The 15383-nt window shown below is 41.3% G+C and overlaps 1 protein-coding gene across 1 annotated transcript; it reads right to left on the minus strand.

The window, feature by feature from the left end:
* Positions 1 to 3416: 3416 nt before the first annotated feature.
* LOC134296547 (uncharacterized) lies at positions 3417 to 15318 on the minus strand. Its single transcript, XM_062971810.1, has 2 exons — positions 8267 to 15318; positions 3417 to 5055 (listed from the first exon to the last, which is right to left on the minus strand). The coding sequence occupies exons 1-2, from the start codon at positions 9881 to 9883 to the stop codon at positions 4972 to 4974; spliced, it is 1701 nt and encodes a 566-aa protein (XP_062827880.1). The 5' UTR covers positions 9884 to 15318; the 3' UTR covers positions 3417 to 4971.
* Between the last annotated feature and the right edge of the window lie 65 nt (positions 15319 to 15383).

The raw sequence follows: 15383 nt of genomic DNA on the forward strand, positions 1-15383 counted from the left end.
CTGGTCCCCTTATGGTTTAGTCCAGGGGTCCCCAAACTTTTTAAGCCGAGGGCCGGTCCACTATCCTTCAGACTGTTGAGGGGCCGGATTATCATTTGAAAAAAACAAACAAACAAATTCCGTTGCACACTGCACATGTCTTATTTGTAGTGCAAAAATAACTGCAACAACAACAAGAAGAAGAAAAATGAAAGAACAATGCAATATTTAAAAATAAAAACAATTTTAACCAACATACATTGATCAGGATTTCAATGGGAAGTGTGGTCCTGCTTCTGGCCAATGAGATCGTCAAGTTAATTAGGATTGTTGTTGTTGTTGTTGTGTGCCTTCAAGTCATTTCAGACTTTGGGCGAGCCTAAGTCTAAAATGTATTTATTTATTATTTATTTATTTACTGCATTTATTTACTACATTTGTATCACACCCTTCTCACTCCAAAGGGGACTCAGAGTAGCTTACAAATTATATGTACATACAATATATTATATTATTAGCATAGCACAATATTAGCATTATATATTACTGTATTGAACTATACCACTATACTGTAATATTATTAGTAATATTATATGTAAAATAGAATATATACTTAATATTATTATATGTATTATTATTAGTGTTATATTGTATTACATTATAATATTATTATCAATATTATATGTATATACAATATATTATATTATAAAACTGAGAGCGGAGGCCAGGTAAATGACCTCGGAGGGCCTTAGTTTGGGGACCCCTGGTTTAGTCCAACCAACATTCAAACTGCTACTATCTAGTAATAAACTTTATTTATAACCCTCCTTCTCTCCCCGAAGGGACTCAACACCATGCTGGTTCTGTCTATACTTTAATTAAGAGTCACTTTAGAATCACAAGAGCCCTCTTACAGATGTTGGTATTTCCATAAAGAGTTCATAAGGAGGCAGTGGGGATCGAAAGAGAACGACGAGGTGTGTAAGCTTCATGTGACCCTCACAGGGGATTTTTGGGTTTGCCAAATCTTATTTCCTTCTGTTGCATTGCTGAACTTTGCATTTTCACTTCTGTATATCTATTCTATTTAATTCTTCACCCGTTGAATTCTGGCCTGTGATTAAGCTTTTGCAATGTAAGTAAGGCAATGTTCAGTAAGGCTTTCTTATTCTCAGTTTCGTTTAAAGTATTGTTACTTTAATTACTTATGACTCCAAGGCAGGTAGTAGTTACCATTATTATTGCAGTATTTTTTTTTTACTATCAAAGCAACTAAAGCAACACTTATAAAAAGTATAAGGAGATGCAGTAGCCCTTTGAAAGTCTACTAAGTTTTATTTAGTGCAGTATAGATGTACTAGCTGTGCCCGGCCATGCGTTGCTGTGGTGAAGTATAGTGGTATGGGAAATAAAGGAATTGGTGGTAGTTAAGGTAAAGGATAAAGGTTTTACCTTACATTAAGTCCATTATAAATGGGTTATATAGCTGTGTGGAAGGGCCTTGAGTCTACACTGCCATATAATCCAGTTAAAATCAGATAATCTGTATATTATAGGCAGTGTGGAAGAGGCCTAAGTGAGGCCTAACTCTGCCTGTCCCCTGGGTTGAGTGGGTTGCTAGGAGACCAAGTGGGCGGAGCTTTGCATTCTAACTGGCAGCAATTGGATAAAAACAGTTATTCCTCTCTCTCTATTTAGGACTTTGTTTTTCTTTTCCTTTTTGTTGTATGAACGTAGAGGCATGGATGAGGGGTTGTGCTGCCAAGTTTAGTGTTTCTGGGATGTGTAGTTTTATTGTTTTGTCCTAGGCTGAAATTTCATTACCCTCATATATATAGATTGTGAAGTGCAATGTTGACATCTATGAAAGGCTGTGACACAACTTTTATTGCTCATTAAGATAACACAAGTCTCCGTGTTACTATTTTCATTACAAAAAAACCACACGGTTTCATGGAAAGTAGGGTGTGTCTGCACTATAGACTTAATGCAGTTTGACTCTACTGTAATTGAGGTGGCTTAATGCCATGGAGCCATAGAAAGTGTTACTTTACAAACTCTTTAGCTTCCTGTGACAAGGGATGCTGGTGGCTCATCAAAATATACATCCCAGGATCCCGGAGCTTTGAGCCATGGCAGTTAAAGTAGAGTCAAACTGCATTAATTCTACAGTGTAGTACAGGCATGGGCAAACGTTGGCCCTCTTGATGTTTTGGACTTCAACTCCCACCATTCCTAACAGCCTCAGGCCCCTTCCTTTTCCCCCTCAGCCGCTTAAGCGGCTGAGGGGGAAAAGGAAAGGGCCTGAGGCTGTTAGGAATGGTGGGAGTTGAAGTCCAAAACACCTGGAGGGCCCAAGTTTGCCCATGCCTGGTGTAGCAGATGCACTCTGAATTATTGTAACTATTACAACTACTTTCCAAACTCTGCCCCAACAGTGGATGTAGGATTTCAGTCCAACATTAAGAAGGAAAATAGTCGAAAACCTCCTAACCTTAATTGAATTAATCCAGCTGGACAATAAACATATTTTTTTCTCCGAAAGACAGGATAAAATGCAGTATTCCTTGCAATCTTTTAAACCAAGTACAAGGATTTTTTGTGGGTAATCCTTTGAACATATGACTAACTCATATGCCTCTGTTGGGAAACTGTCTTCCATCAAAGGGAGAGGAGGAGGAGGGACAGCGGAGAAAGTTTGTAGAATAAAATACAAGAAGATGCTGTTTTAAAAAAATATATGAAAATGGATAAGTTGCACTAAAAATATTGCAATGCTTCTGAGATGCAGGTAGTTCTGTTCTGTTTAGCTCCATATGTGGATGTGTCACAATGCTTATGCTGTACAGATAGACAAGGTTTTGTGTTCTTTTTCTATAAAATAATTTTAAGTCATAGGAAATCTTATCAGTGCTACGTGATTTGGGACTTTAACCTGAGATAAGAGTGACTTCTCACAGATAGGAGGCATGCATTGTGTGTCAGTGTCCCAGTTTTTTTCCTTGGCATTTCCAGCTCTGTTTGGCAAAGGCTCTTTGCTGAAACCCTTTTAACCACTTGGAAATGATGACTTGTGCCTAACTAATTATGTGTAATTATTAGCTCATTTTCCCCAATGGAGAAGGTGTAGCTAAATTGCAGTTGGAAAGTCAACATGTAGTGGTTTGAGCGCAGGACGGCAACTCTGGAGATCTGGGTTTGAATACCAACTCAGCCATAGAAACCCATGGGTTACCTTGGGCAAGTCATACTCTCAGCCTAAGAGAAGGGCAAAGGCAACCCGGCTGTGAACAAATCATGTCAAGAAATCCAGACTTCCCTTATAAGTTAGAAATGACTTGAAGGCATGCAACAACAGCAACAAAATGGCCATTAAATGAGGAACAACATCATTCCTTTTGTTTCTGGATACTTTTATAGTTATGGGGAAATACCCTGTTTCCCCGAAAATAAGACAGTGTCTTATATTAATTTTTGCTCCCAAAGATGTGCTAGGTCTTATTTTCAGGGGATGTCTTAGTTTTCCACAAAGACGAATTCACATTTATGGTTGAATTTTTAAAAATGAAAATTTATTATCTACTGTACAGTAGTTATCATCACAAAACAGCATAACCAAACTGAATCCTTTTAAGAACTTCTATATTATATTTTATTGCTATACTGCTTAAAATTACTGTTTTAAATTTCTGTTTGTATGTAAATTTATGTTGTTGTTGGGCTTATCCCTGTGTAAGCTGCCCTGAGTCCCTTCTGGGAGATGGAGGTGGGATATAAGAATAAAGTTATTATATTATTATTATTATTATTATTTCTTGTTACTACTTTTATTTCCATGTACAACAATCTATGGTATGTACATTTACCGATCCTGCATGCTTCCAAACAAAAACTTTGCTAGGTCTTACTTTCGGGGGAGGCCTTATATTTAGCAATTCAGCAAAACCTCTACTAGGTCTTATTTTCTGGGGATGTCTTATTTTCAGGGAAACCGGGTAAGAGTAATCAAAGAGGTAGGTAAAAGTTTTCCCCTGACATTAAGTCCATTTATGTCCGACTCTGGGGGTTGGTGCTCATCTCCATTGCTTAGCCAAAGAGCGGGCGTTGTCTGTAGACACCTCCTAGGTCATGTGGCCATCATGACTACATGGAGTGCTGTTAACCTTCCCGCAGACGTGGTACCTATTGATCTACTTACATTTTGCATGTTTTCAAACTGCTAGGTTGGCAAAAGCTGGGGATAATAGCGGGAGCTCACTCCGCCCCCTGGATTCAAACAGCCAACCTTTTGGTCAGCAAGTTCAGCAGCTCAGTGGCTTAATCTGCTGCACCACGAGGGGCTCCTCATCAAAGAGGGGAAGAGGAATATTAGTACGGTTCAAAGGCTGCTTTGGGTTGTGAGTAGAGAAGTTATAACAAAATAAAATGGTGTAGTACTATTTGTACCATAACCCAGTGCTTGTGGTATTTAATTTCTTTTTTAAAGCAATGAAATAGACACTACTTCAGTTAAAAACCAACAAGTTACTTTAAAAAATTGTATCAAGAGTTGCCCTTCTGCATTTCCAGGTTTAACATTTGCAAATTGGATTATTTACAGATTCGATTAGAGTCTCACTTATCCAACATAAACGGGCCAGCGGAACGTTGGATAAGCAAATGTCCTGCTCACTTCAAAGGATCAGTCTGAACGCAGATCAGAGATGGCTGCTCTCAAATCCAATCTTTATTGAAGAACACATGACTTTGGAAAAGTCAGGAATGACCCAATGTTTACATACAACTATTTTTATAACTTTTGATGCTACGTAACACCACACGTAAATATCATCATCAAGTCCCACCCCCAATATCACATTACTACCATTTTCACACACTAGACCAATTATAATTGTTTATACTTTCGGCCCCAAGTTCCCAGGCATATTCTATCTTCTTCTGCCAGGTGCTCCTGGGATTGTTTATGTTATGACTCCCAGTTACAGGGCTGAATTACCAAAGCCCTGTAACTGGGTTCCATGACATGGTGCCCTCCTTTTCTTCGTCCTCCTCTTCGGTTCTTCTTTCATCACAAGCCTGAAACAAAACAATAATTCTATGTGTCCATTTTGTCCAAAGTACCCATATATTTTTTCAGTAAGCTACGATGGAATACAGGGTGTATTTTCCCTAAACTTTTTGGCAGTGCCAACTGGAAAGTCACCTCGTTGATAACACCCTGTATTCTAAATGGTCCAATATATTTAGGGCCCAATTTTTTCGAAGGTAGCCCCAGTTTGATGTTTTGGGTACTTAGCCACACTAAATCTCCTTTCTCCAATTTATCACCTTCCACCCTCTTTCTGTCTGCGAATACTTTATACTTTTTATGTGCTTCTTTTAAGGATGCAGTCACTTGACTCCAGCATTCCATCATTTGCGCTTTCCATTTCCCTGCCTCTGTTCCCTCATTCTCTGTCCATCTCGGCAGCTGGGGCAGAGGCTGTATTTCATACCCGTAAACTACTTCAAAGGGGGTTTTATTTGTTGCTGAATGTATAGTCGAATTAAAAGCTAGTTCTGCAAAAGCCAACCACCGAGACCAGTCATTTTGTCTCATGTTAGAGTACATTCGAAGGAACTGCCCAAGTGTCTGCTGAGTACGTTCTACCGCCCCATTTGTCATGGGGTGAAAAGCAGAACTTAAACTCCTTTCTGCTCCTAGCATTTCCAGGAATTTTTCCCAAAATTTTGCTGTGAATTGTACTCCTCTGTCACTGACCACTCTACTGGGACATCCATGCAGTTTGTAAATGTGGTTTATGTACAATTCAGCTAGTTTCTCGGCTGATGGTAGTTTCGTCAGTGCTATAAAGTGGGCCTGTTTAGAAAACAGGTCCAATACTGTCCAAATATAACGATGTCCTTTGCTAACCGGTAGTTCCCCCACAAAGTCCATAGCTACACATTCCCAAGGTCTGGTAGGTTCTGCTACTGTTTGTAATAATCCCATTGGCTTCCCTCCTCTCGATTTATTTCTGGCACAATCATCACATTGAACAACATAATTTTTTATGTCCTTCCTCATCCCTGGCCACCAGCAATGTTTTGCTATTGCTTTTGTTGTTTTTGTAATTCCTGTATGACCAGCGCTCTGGTTGTTGTGAAAACGATGCAAAATCTTGATCCTTAATGTTGCTGGGATATACAGTTTCTTGTTCACAAACCAAAATCCCCCCTTCTGCTCCCCCTGTTCTGCATTGGATGCGATCCACTGGTCTCCTTCATAAGACTGTTTCAGCTCGTTTCCCCAATTATCTTTTCCGTCGAGTTCAACCATAGCAGTGTTCTCCTTTTGGGTTTGTGCTCTTGTTCTGACAGCTAAACCCCATTGTTTGTCAGAGAATATTGTTCCCTCTTTTGCTGTGGGTATTCCTTCGTGTTGAGGCATGCGTGAAAGAGCATCTGCCAAGACATTCTGCTTCCCCTGAAAAAACTTTAATTGGAAATCGAACCTGCTGAAGTATTGTGCCCATCTAATCTGTTTGGGGGACAATTTTCGAGGGGACTTTAAATACTGGAGGTTCTTATGGTCAGACCAAATTTCAAATGGGATTCCGCTTCCTTCGAGAAAGTGTCGCCAGCATTCTAAGGCTTTTAATATGGCTAGTGCCTCTTTTTCCCATATCGGCCAACATTTTTCAGTTTCGCTGAACTTCCGGGACAAATATCCACAGGGTTTTAAGTTCCCATTTTGATCCTTTTGCAATAGTACTGCCCCATACGCACAGTCTGAGGCATCGCAATGGATTATGAAAGGGCTCCTGATATCGGGGTGTTTTAGAATGGGTCCTTCTGTGAAGCATTCTTTTAGGGTTTCAAATGCCTTTTGGCATTCTGGCGTCCAACTTAGTTTGGCGCCAGGAGCTTTTACTTTTGCTGTCTCTCCTTTCCCTTTTGTTTTTAAAAGTTCAGTAAGGGGTGCAGTTATTTGCGCGAAGCCTTTTATGAAGGATCTATAAAAATTTGCAAACCCCAGAAACGATTGCAATTGCCTCCTTGTTTGAGGCACTCCCCATTCTTTTACATCTGATACTTTAGCTGGATCCATAGCTAACCCTTCTGGAGATATCCGATACCCCAGAAAGTCAATTTGAGTTTTATTAAATTCACATTTGGACAGTTTTGCGTACAGCTTTGCTTCTCTTAGTCTCTGCAAAACTTCCCGGACCAATTTCACGTGCTTTTCCTTATCTTCAGTCACAATCAAGATATCATCAAGAAATATGAATACCCCTCTGTACAACAATGGGTGCAGTATTTCATTTATAAGCTGCATAAAGCACCCGCCTCCATTTTTTAAACCGAAAGGTAAAATTTTATATTCAAAATGGCCGAATGCGCAGGAAAATGCAGTTTTCCAAGTATCTTCCGGTTTGATCCTTAATTTATGGTATGCTTCAATTAAATCAAGTTTAGTAAATATGCTCCCTTTTTTCAATACGGTAATTAAATCCTTTACTAAGGGCATAGGGTATTTATTGTCCTTAGTAATTGCATTTAAATTTCGATAATCAATGCACAATCTTAGGGAGTTGTCTTTCTTTCTCCTGAATAACACTGGGGCCCCGAGAGGAGAATTGGATGGCTTAATGAAGCCCCGCGCCAGGTTTTTATCAATGTATTTCCTCAATTCCTCCTTCTCCTGCACAGACATGGGATACACTTTTGGTTTTGGTAAGTTTGCTCCGGGGGTTATTTCAATTTCTACTTCTATATTCCTTTTGGGAGGTAATTTACTTGCCTCTTTCTGATTGAACACATCCACAAAGTCTCTGTATTCAGGTGGCAATAGCAGTGGGTCTATTTCACCTTCTTCATCTCCCTCGTCCTCCTCTTCTGCAATCTTGCTTATCTCCCATTGCGTCTGCTGTTCTTTAAATGCTAGGCTCTTTCCTCTCCAATCTACTTCGGGATTAGCCTGTTCGAGCCATGGTATCCCTAATATTACGTGGTATGTGGCAATAGGGGCTATCACAAAGGATATTCTTCCTTCCCATTTGCCTATTTTACATGGGACCTCCCGTATTTCCTTTGTAGATACTTCCCCAGTAGCCACTGATCCGTCTAGCTGCGAAAACGCAATTGGGGAGTCAAGCGCCATCTGCTGGCATTTCAATGCTCCTGCTAACTCTGGAGTTATAATATTCCTGGAACAACCACAATCCACAAATGCCTTGCAGGTGGCCCGATTCTCTAGCCCCGATAGGCAGATTGGCACTACTATCATGCGTTTGTCCCGACTCACCAATTTTTCTGGAGATTCTGGGGCTTGCACCTCCTCCTCCGCACGCCTCCCGGTTGCTGGCTTGGGCTTTGAGGGTTTTGGCGGCTCCCCCTTCCGTGCCCAGCATTCTGCTGCTCGATGGCCCGTCTTCCCACATACAAAGCATCCCGGTTTAGGTTTGTTGTCGTCTCCTCTGGAGGGAATCCCCGGCCTCCCTCCGGGTCTTTCCTGCTTCCTCGTTTCTCCTCGACCTCTCGCCACCGGTCTTTGCTGGCCGCCGCTGCTCCTGAAGCGCTTTACTTGGGCCAGGGTGGATTCAACGCGCCCCGCTAGTTGAATCCATCCCTGGAGCGTTTCGGGGTCATCTCTGTGCGCTGCCCAGCTGAAAATTTCGGGGCGTAGTCCCTCTTTAAATAATTCCACTTTGGTCACTTCAGACCACTCTGGTACCCTTTCCGCGAGGTGGAGGAATTCTTCTGCGTACTCGGGCACCGTTTTGTCCCTCTGCTTTATTCCTCTAAGCTGGTCTCGAGCTCTCAATTGCTCTAGCCGGTCTCTGAACCGGTTTTCCAGTGCGGCGAGGAAGCGGGGCACTGACCTCAGGCATGGGTCCTGTCTGGCATGTAGTTGCACATACCAGCTGGCCGCTCCTCTCTTTAGTGTGTTGCCGATGGCCCGAACCCTGCTTGCTTCGGAGGGGAATGTGTGTGCATTGTCTTCCATGTATCCCCTGATGCTAATTAGAAAAAAGTTCAGTTCGGCTGATTCCCCTCCGTATTCTAGCTTGAGATCTTCCCTTCTTGGCATCCATTCAGCGGCCCGTTGATGCTGTCTGGGAGGCATGGGGAAGGGTTGCATCGGGTTTCCTTGGATCACGCCGCGCCCCACTCCGGTGGTCATTCTGCGCGGCTCCCGAAATCCTGCCGCCGCTGTCGGCCCTTCCCCCCATCCGCATACTGGCCTCGCTGTAGCCCCCGCATCTCGCCTTTCCCCGTCGTACGGCACATCCTCCTCCTCTTCCTGGATCTCCTGCTCCTCTCCGCCTTCGTCAGCTAATCCACTGGACCCGATCCCTGGCCCCAGTGGTCTTTCTACTCCGACGCCCATTCGGGGGGTTGGGAGCTCTGTTGGGGTTGGCGGCCTCAGAGTTCCCAGAGCTTGCTGGCGCTCCACTTCGCGCGCCATTCTGTCCCGGAACTCCAGCTCTTGCCAATACTCCTCGTCTCCCTCGTCCCTTGCCGCCGCGGGACTCTGCGTTGAAGCTCGCTGTCCCCTCTGGCTCCAATCGCCTCCTTTGCTTGGCTCTCTCTCGGCGCCATATCGGATGTGCTCTTTTTGGAGATTCTCTTCCAATATTGGCACTATTCTCCCCACGGTATCCGACAGCCTGGATAAATGAGTTTCCAGGATGGATAACCGCTGGGCCACGGTCTCCGGCATGCTTCCTCCAGATCCCCAACTGGTTTCTGCCGCCGCCGGAACGCCTCTTCCCCCTCTGGGAATCCTCTGGGTCACGCCGTCCGGCTTGGGGTACCCCGTAGAGGAAGCTATGGCTTGCAATGTCTCTTCTGCCAACGGCAGAGCTCCCAGCGGAGGCCCCTTTGCTCCGTCATGGCTTTGATCTCCTTCCCTGCTCATTATCACTTCACTGCAAATTTGCAGGAGGGTGAGAACTGGATTCCTGACTTAATTGTCCTGCTCACTTCAAAGGATCAGTCTGAACGCAGATCAGAGATGGCTGCTCTCAAATCCAATCTTTATTGAAGAACACATGACTTTGGAAAAGTCAGGAATGACCCAATGTTTACATACAACTATTTTTATAACTTTTGATGCTACGTAACACCACACGTAAATATCATCATCAAGTCCCACCCCCAATATCACATTACTACCATTTTCACACACTAGACCAATTATAATTGTTTATACTTTCGGCCCCAAGTTCCCAGGCATATTCTATCTTCTTCTGCCAGGTGCTCCTGGGATTGTTTATGTTATGACTCCCAGTTACAGGGCTGAATTACCAAAGCCCTGTAACTGGGTTCCATGACAAGCAAATATGTTGGATAATAAGGAGGCATTAAGGAAAAGCCTATTAAACATCAAATTAGGTTATGACTTTACAAATGAAGCACCAAAACATCATGTTATACAACAAATTTGGCAGAAAAAGTAGTTCAATACGCAGTAATGCTATGTAGTAATTAATGTATTTACAAATTTAGCACCAAAATATCATGATACAGTAGAGCCTCACTTATCCAAGCTAAACGGGCCGGCAGAAGCTTGGATAAGCGAATATCTTGGATAATAAGGAGGGATTAAGGAAAAGCCTATTAAACATCAAATTAGGTTATGATTTTACAAATTAAGCACCAAAACATCATGTTTTACAACAAATTTGACAGAAAAAGTAGTTCAATACGCAGTAATGTTATGTTGTAATTACTGTATTTATGAATTTAGCTCCAAAATATCACGATATATTGAAAACATTGACTACAAAAATGGCTTGGATTATCCAGAGGCTTGGATAAGTGAGGCTTGGATTAGTGAGACTCTACTGTATATTGAAAACATTGACTACAAAAATGTGTTGGATAATCCAGAACGTTGGATAAGCGAGTGTTGGATAAGTGAGACTCTACTGTAATATGTTCCCTCTAGGAATCTCTGCTGGAAGGTGACCACAGAGTCACGCTGAAGGTGTGCTCTTAGTTGAAAAAACAACATTTAAAACTCTTTTTTCCCTATTTTAAAAATAACTTTCCAAATTTCAACTGCTTATGTTATCTGTGTTTTAATTTTTCTTGTAATCTACTTTGAAGGCCTCTTGTCAGATTTGAAAACAGCATATCAATCTTGCATAGTGGTTGGAACATTGTATTGGGTTCCTATACGTCGGAAAGTACTTTAATTGTCATGGAATCATGGGGCTTGTAGTTTTACTCTTTGCCAATGACTGCCAGTGCCTTAGCAAACTACGCATTCCATACAATTGAGCTATGCTTTGCAAGCCCTGAACAGTCATAGGAGTCATGAGCAATTGAAGTGCTTTAAAACTGCATTCATTCTACAGTGCAGACACACCCAAAGGTAGACATCCTGAATAAATAAAGGAGAAAGGTGAGTACTTATTTATCTAAGACATGTTTCAACCCTGATTTCGATATTGAACTATGGGATCACATAATAATTTATATCCTCGTATCCACCCAGTTATTCAAGTCATATCTATCCAGTTATCCAAGGCAACAAAACAATTAACTCCAGACTAATAGACATATAGTTCAATTACTTGGGCTCAGTAGCAATCAAAATTAATTTCCTTTAGAGAACGCCACTGTGGAAAATCTCCCATTTCCAGTCTAACAAATGGCTTGAGGGCTTCATATTAATCTTGGATGCTAATCACTAAATCGGCAGAAACAGCAAGCGGCTTGGGAAGACTTTCATAAGTGCTGGGCTCCTAAATCAGTTCTTGCTTAATTTTGTTTGGGAAAGCAAGGCACCCTCGGTGTGCCTTTGTGTTGCTACCAACACACACTGCAACAGAACAAGCCTGAAATCACGAGCCCTGGACATTCCATCGGCTTCAAATCAAGATCTATATTTTTTGTGACATGAACTGGTTGCTGACGGTTACGGAAAAGAAGTTCGCAGAGATTATAACCAGGATTAAGCTAGAAAAATTCCCAGGAGGGCTCTTTATCCTTCTGCACCACACTGTGTCAGACACAGGCAATTCTTTGTCGTTATCATAACTTTTGGGCCTTGCTTTGTTTGGCTAAAAAGATTAAATGAAAAAGTCATGTAATGTGGTATTAATGTCAGGTTATCAGCTCTTCTCCAGTTGTAAAAATTAATATTTAATCCAAGGCAGTGACCCAAAACAACCTTTGGTGAATTAAGGCTTAAGAGTTCTTGTAGAGCAAGGGTGAGGAGTTTGTGACCTCCCAGCTGATGATAAATGGCATCTCCAATCAGCCATTATGGCCGGCGATAAGAGATATTGGCATGGTGAGGATGGCATCATCCATACTTAACAAGGGATCAAATGGCACTGTACTCAATGGGATGGAAGTATTTTGATGATACAATTACTCTGCCTTAAAGACCACCATGTGGTGTAGTAGTCCGTGTGTTGGGAGACGACTCTGGGAGACCAGTAGTTGAATCCTTGCATGGACAGTTCTTGATGACCTTCATTTTCAGCCTTAAAGCTATAGCTGCTGGGGAGGAAAAATTGGAATAGCTACATGTACCAGCCCTGTGTTTACTCAAAGGAAATGTTATAGGATTGTCTTCAGTCCTATCTACTTTATTCCATTAAATTGGAGAGGGAGGTTATCAAGACGACTTTGATCTCCAGTCACTTTATGTGTGAGATCACCAAGAGCCACAGTTATCAACAACTCTGCTCAGGTCTTGTAAGGTCTGATTTGATTCAATCTGGCTGTAATATGGTTTTTTCCTACTGCCTCCAGGTTTCTCCAGCATGTACGAAATATATTAGCCTCAAGTTATTTTGAGTTCTGTTAACAGTTCAGGCTTGATTAGATCTTGGGTCCATTTGAGATGGAGAGAAAGAAACTATAACAAACTTCCATAGACTAAGGGTGCATCTAGATTATAAAATTGATAGTTTAATACCATTTTATGTGCCATGGCTCAATGCTATGGAATTCTGGGACTTGATAAAGCACCAACATGATTTAATAGGTAACAATAAAGACCTTGTAAAACGACACCTCCCATGATTTCATAGCATTGAGCCATGGCTCATAAATGGTGTCGAACTACATTAATTCTTTAGTGTAGATGCACACTAAGTCTACAAAAGCTTATGCTACATTCATCAAAGCTACAAAATCCTTTTCCATTCTGATATTCTGGACTATCATAGCTATGTCTTTGAATTGTGACCATTTGTCTTTTGGATAATCTATACTGTTCTACTTATTTTGGAGTATATGTACAGAATACTGTACAGTAAGTAAATTAATATTTATATTTTAATATATTGTTATATATTTTCCACTAGGGGCCTTCGGTGTTGAAGTGTGTTAAAGCGCTGAGCTGCTGAACTTGCCGACCAAAAGGTCACAGGTTTGAATCCAGGGAGCAGGGTGAGCTCCTGTTGTTAGCCCCAGCTTCTGCCAACCTAGTAGTTCAAAAACATGCAAATATGAGTAAATCAATAGGTACCGCTCTGGCAGGAAGGTAATGGCACTCCAAGCAGTCATGCCGGCCACATGACCTTGGAGGTGTCTACGGACAACGCCAGCTCTTCAGCTTAGAAATGGAGATGAGCACCAAACCCCAGAGTCGGAAACAAATGGACTTAATGTCAGGGGGAACTTTTACCTTTACCTATTTTCCACTAGTTGAATGGGATTACATTAGTAATGGGTTTTGTTAGTGATTACATTTTTATGGTCCGTGTTTACTGTTGAAAAGAAATTCCAATTTGTGCATCATTTTTTTCCTGCTGATGCCTACAGGCATTCTGATGTTTTCAGAAGGAGACAGACATCAAGGACACGCTCAAAGAAATGCTCACCATGACAAAAGCTGGCATTCTATATTTGCTGACCTTGAAAGAGTACACATTGGGAGTTCCTTCTACATGAGCATACATAGTATCAAGGTGTAAGTCCCATCCTCTGAAAATGGGGGAAGTGGATGGGCAACACATTCCTGTCTAAAATTACTCAGGACTCCAAGATAGCTCAGTCATTTTGCAATCATATGTCCTTTAGCTGAGCATAAGACTAATTTAATTCAGTGGGACATCTGATTAGACAGCTATAGATCACTCTTACTTGTTGTCATCTCCTGAATTAGGATTGAGATGTAACAAAAAGCACTGTCGTTATATGGAAAAATAGCCAACTGGAACATTTTGCCATCACCTCTCCTATTCCAATAATTCATTTGCCAGTGACTTTTGTAGTTCAGAGACAGGTATGCTAATCCCTGCGGGTACAAAGTCACATGCAAACAAAAATCAGGGCTTCTCAAGCATAGTTCTCACTGAAAGTGGTTATTTTAATCCTGAGATATAATACATTTTAATTTTTCTAAAAATCCCAAGCACATGAGTGTCTTCTCTGAATTCTACTTCTGTTTAGGAGGCTTTTGAAAATCCTAACCCTGCAAATCTGAAATATTGTCTTTCACACTTCAAAGAGAACAAAGCCTAAATCCTCTCCGCAGGGAGTGCTGTTTGCCTCTCGGCTGCTTACTTTTACACAACTAAAATATATTTGTTAGCAAACTTTGGGGATGTAATCTGGACCTGTGACTTTATGGTTTAGAATTTGTTACTGTATTTGTCCGGGCTTTGGCCCTATGTAAGTCCCCCCGGGGAGATGGAGGCGGGGTATAAAAATAAAATTACTATTATTATTATTTAGTTGGGATTGTTTTTATATATAAATTATGTATTTCATATTCCTGAGACAAAGAACAAGACATAAAAACCCCCAGCTTTTCAGTGTGAAAGCTAAGCACATCTTAATGCTCACATTGAAATTACATTATCCACAACAAAACTGGAAAATGTCAACCAACCTTTGCCAGACCTAAGAGTTAATCAGTGGTTATAAATGTTTTTTATTTCCTGCTCTTAATCACATCTTTCCCCCCACTGTTGTTATAGATTATACCTTACTATTTTCAAACAGAACTCTATTATTGATTTTGCAGAAAAGTTAGGTAGTGTCTATTATGAAACTATGATTTTATTAAATAAGATAGTACACGGCAATAGGTTACAGCTGAACTGCTAGGTCAAGTTGTTTAACGGATTTTGTAGAAGCAGATGGGATGGATTTTGAAGTACTGTAAATATATTTGGGACTAAGATACACATTCTGAATTCATGAATACTCATGTTGATGGCCAATTCACAACACTAGCAGGGTAGGTGCACCATCTTCAGGCCACTGGAGAACTAAGCAAAGCAAAGAGGAGGATATGTGAAACTACTGTACTTCAATTCTAACTGAAGTTTTGGATTACAAAAGCAGTCAGTCACAGCCAGTATGCACCCCGTTCTGTTAAAAGTAAGCATACAATCCTACTTATTCTTGTCTTTTGCTGCATGTTGCCCCCATGTGAACAGAGAATC

The sequence above is a fragment of the Anolis carolinensis genome, chromosome 1 (assembly GCF_035594765.1).
Source record: "Anolis carolinensis isolate JA03-04 chromosome 1, rAnoCar3.1.pri, whole genome shotgun sequence".
Classification (NCBI taxonomy): Eukaryota; Metazoa; Chordata; class Lepidosauria; order Squamata; family Dactyloidae; genus Anolis; species Anolis carolinensis.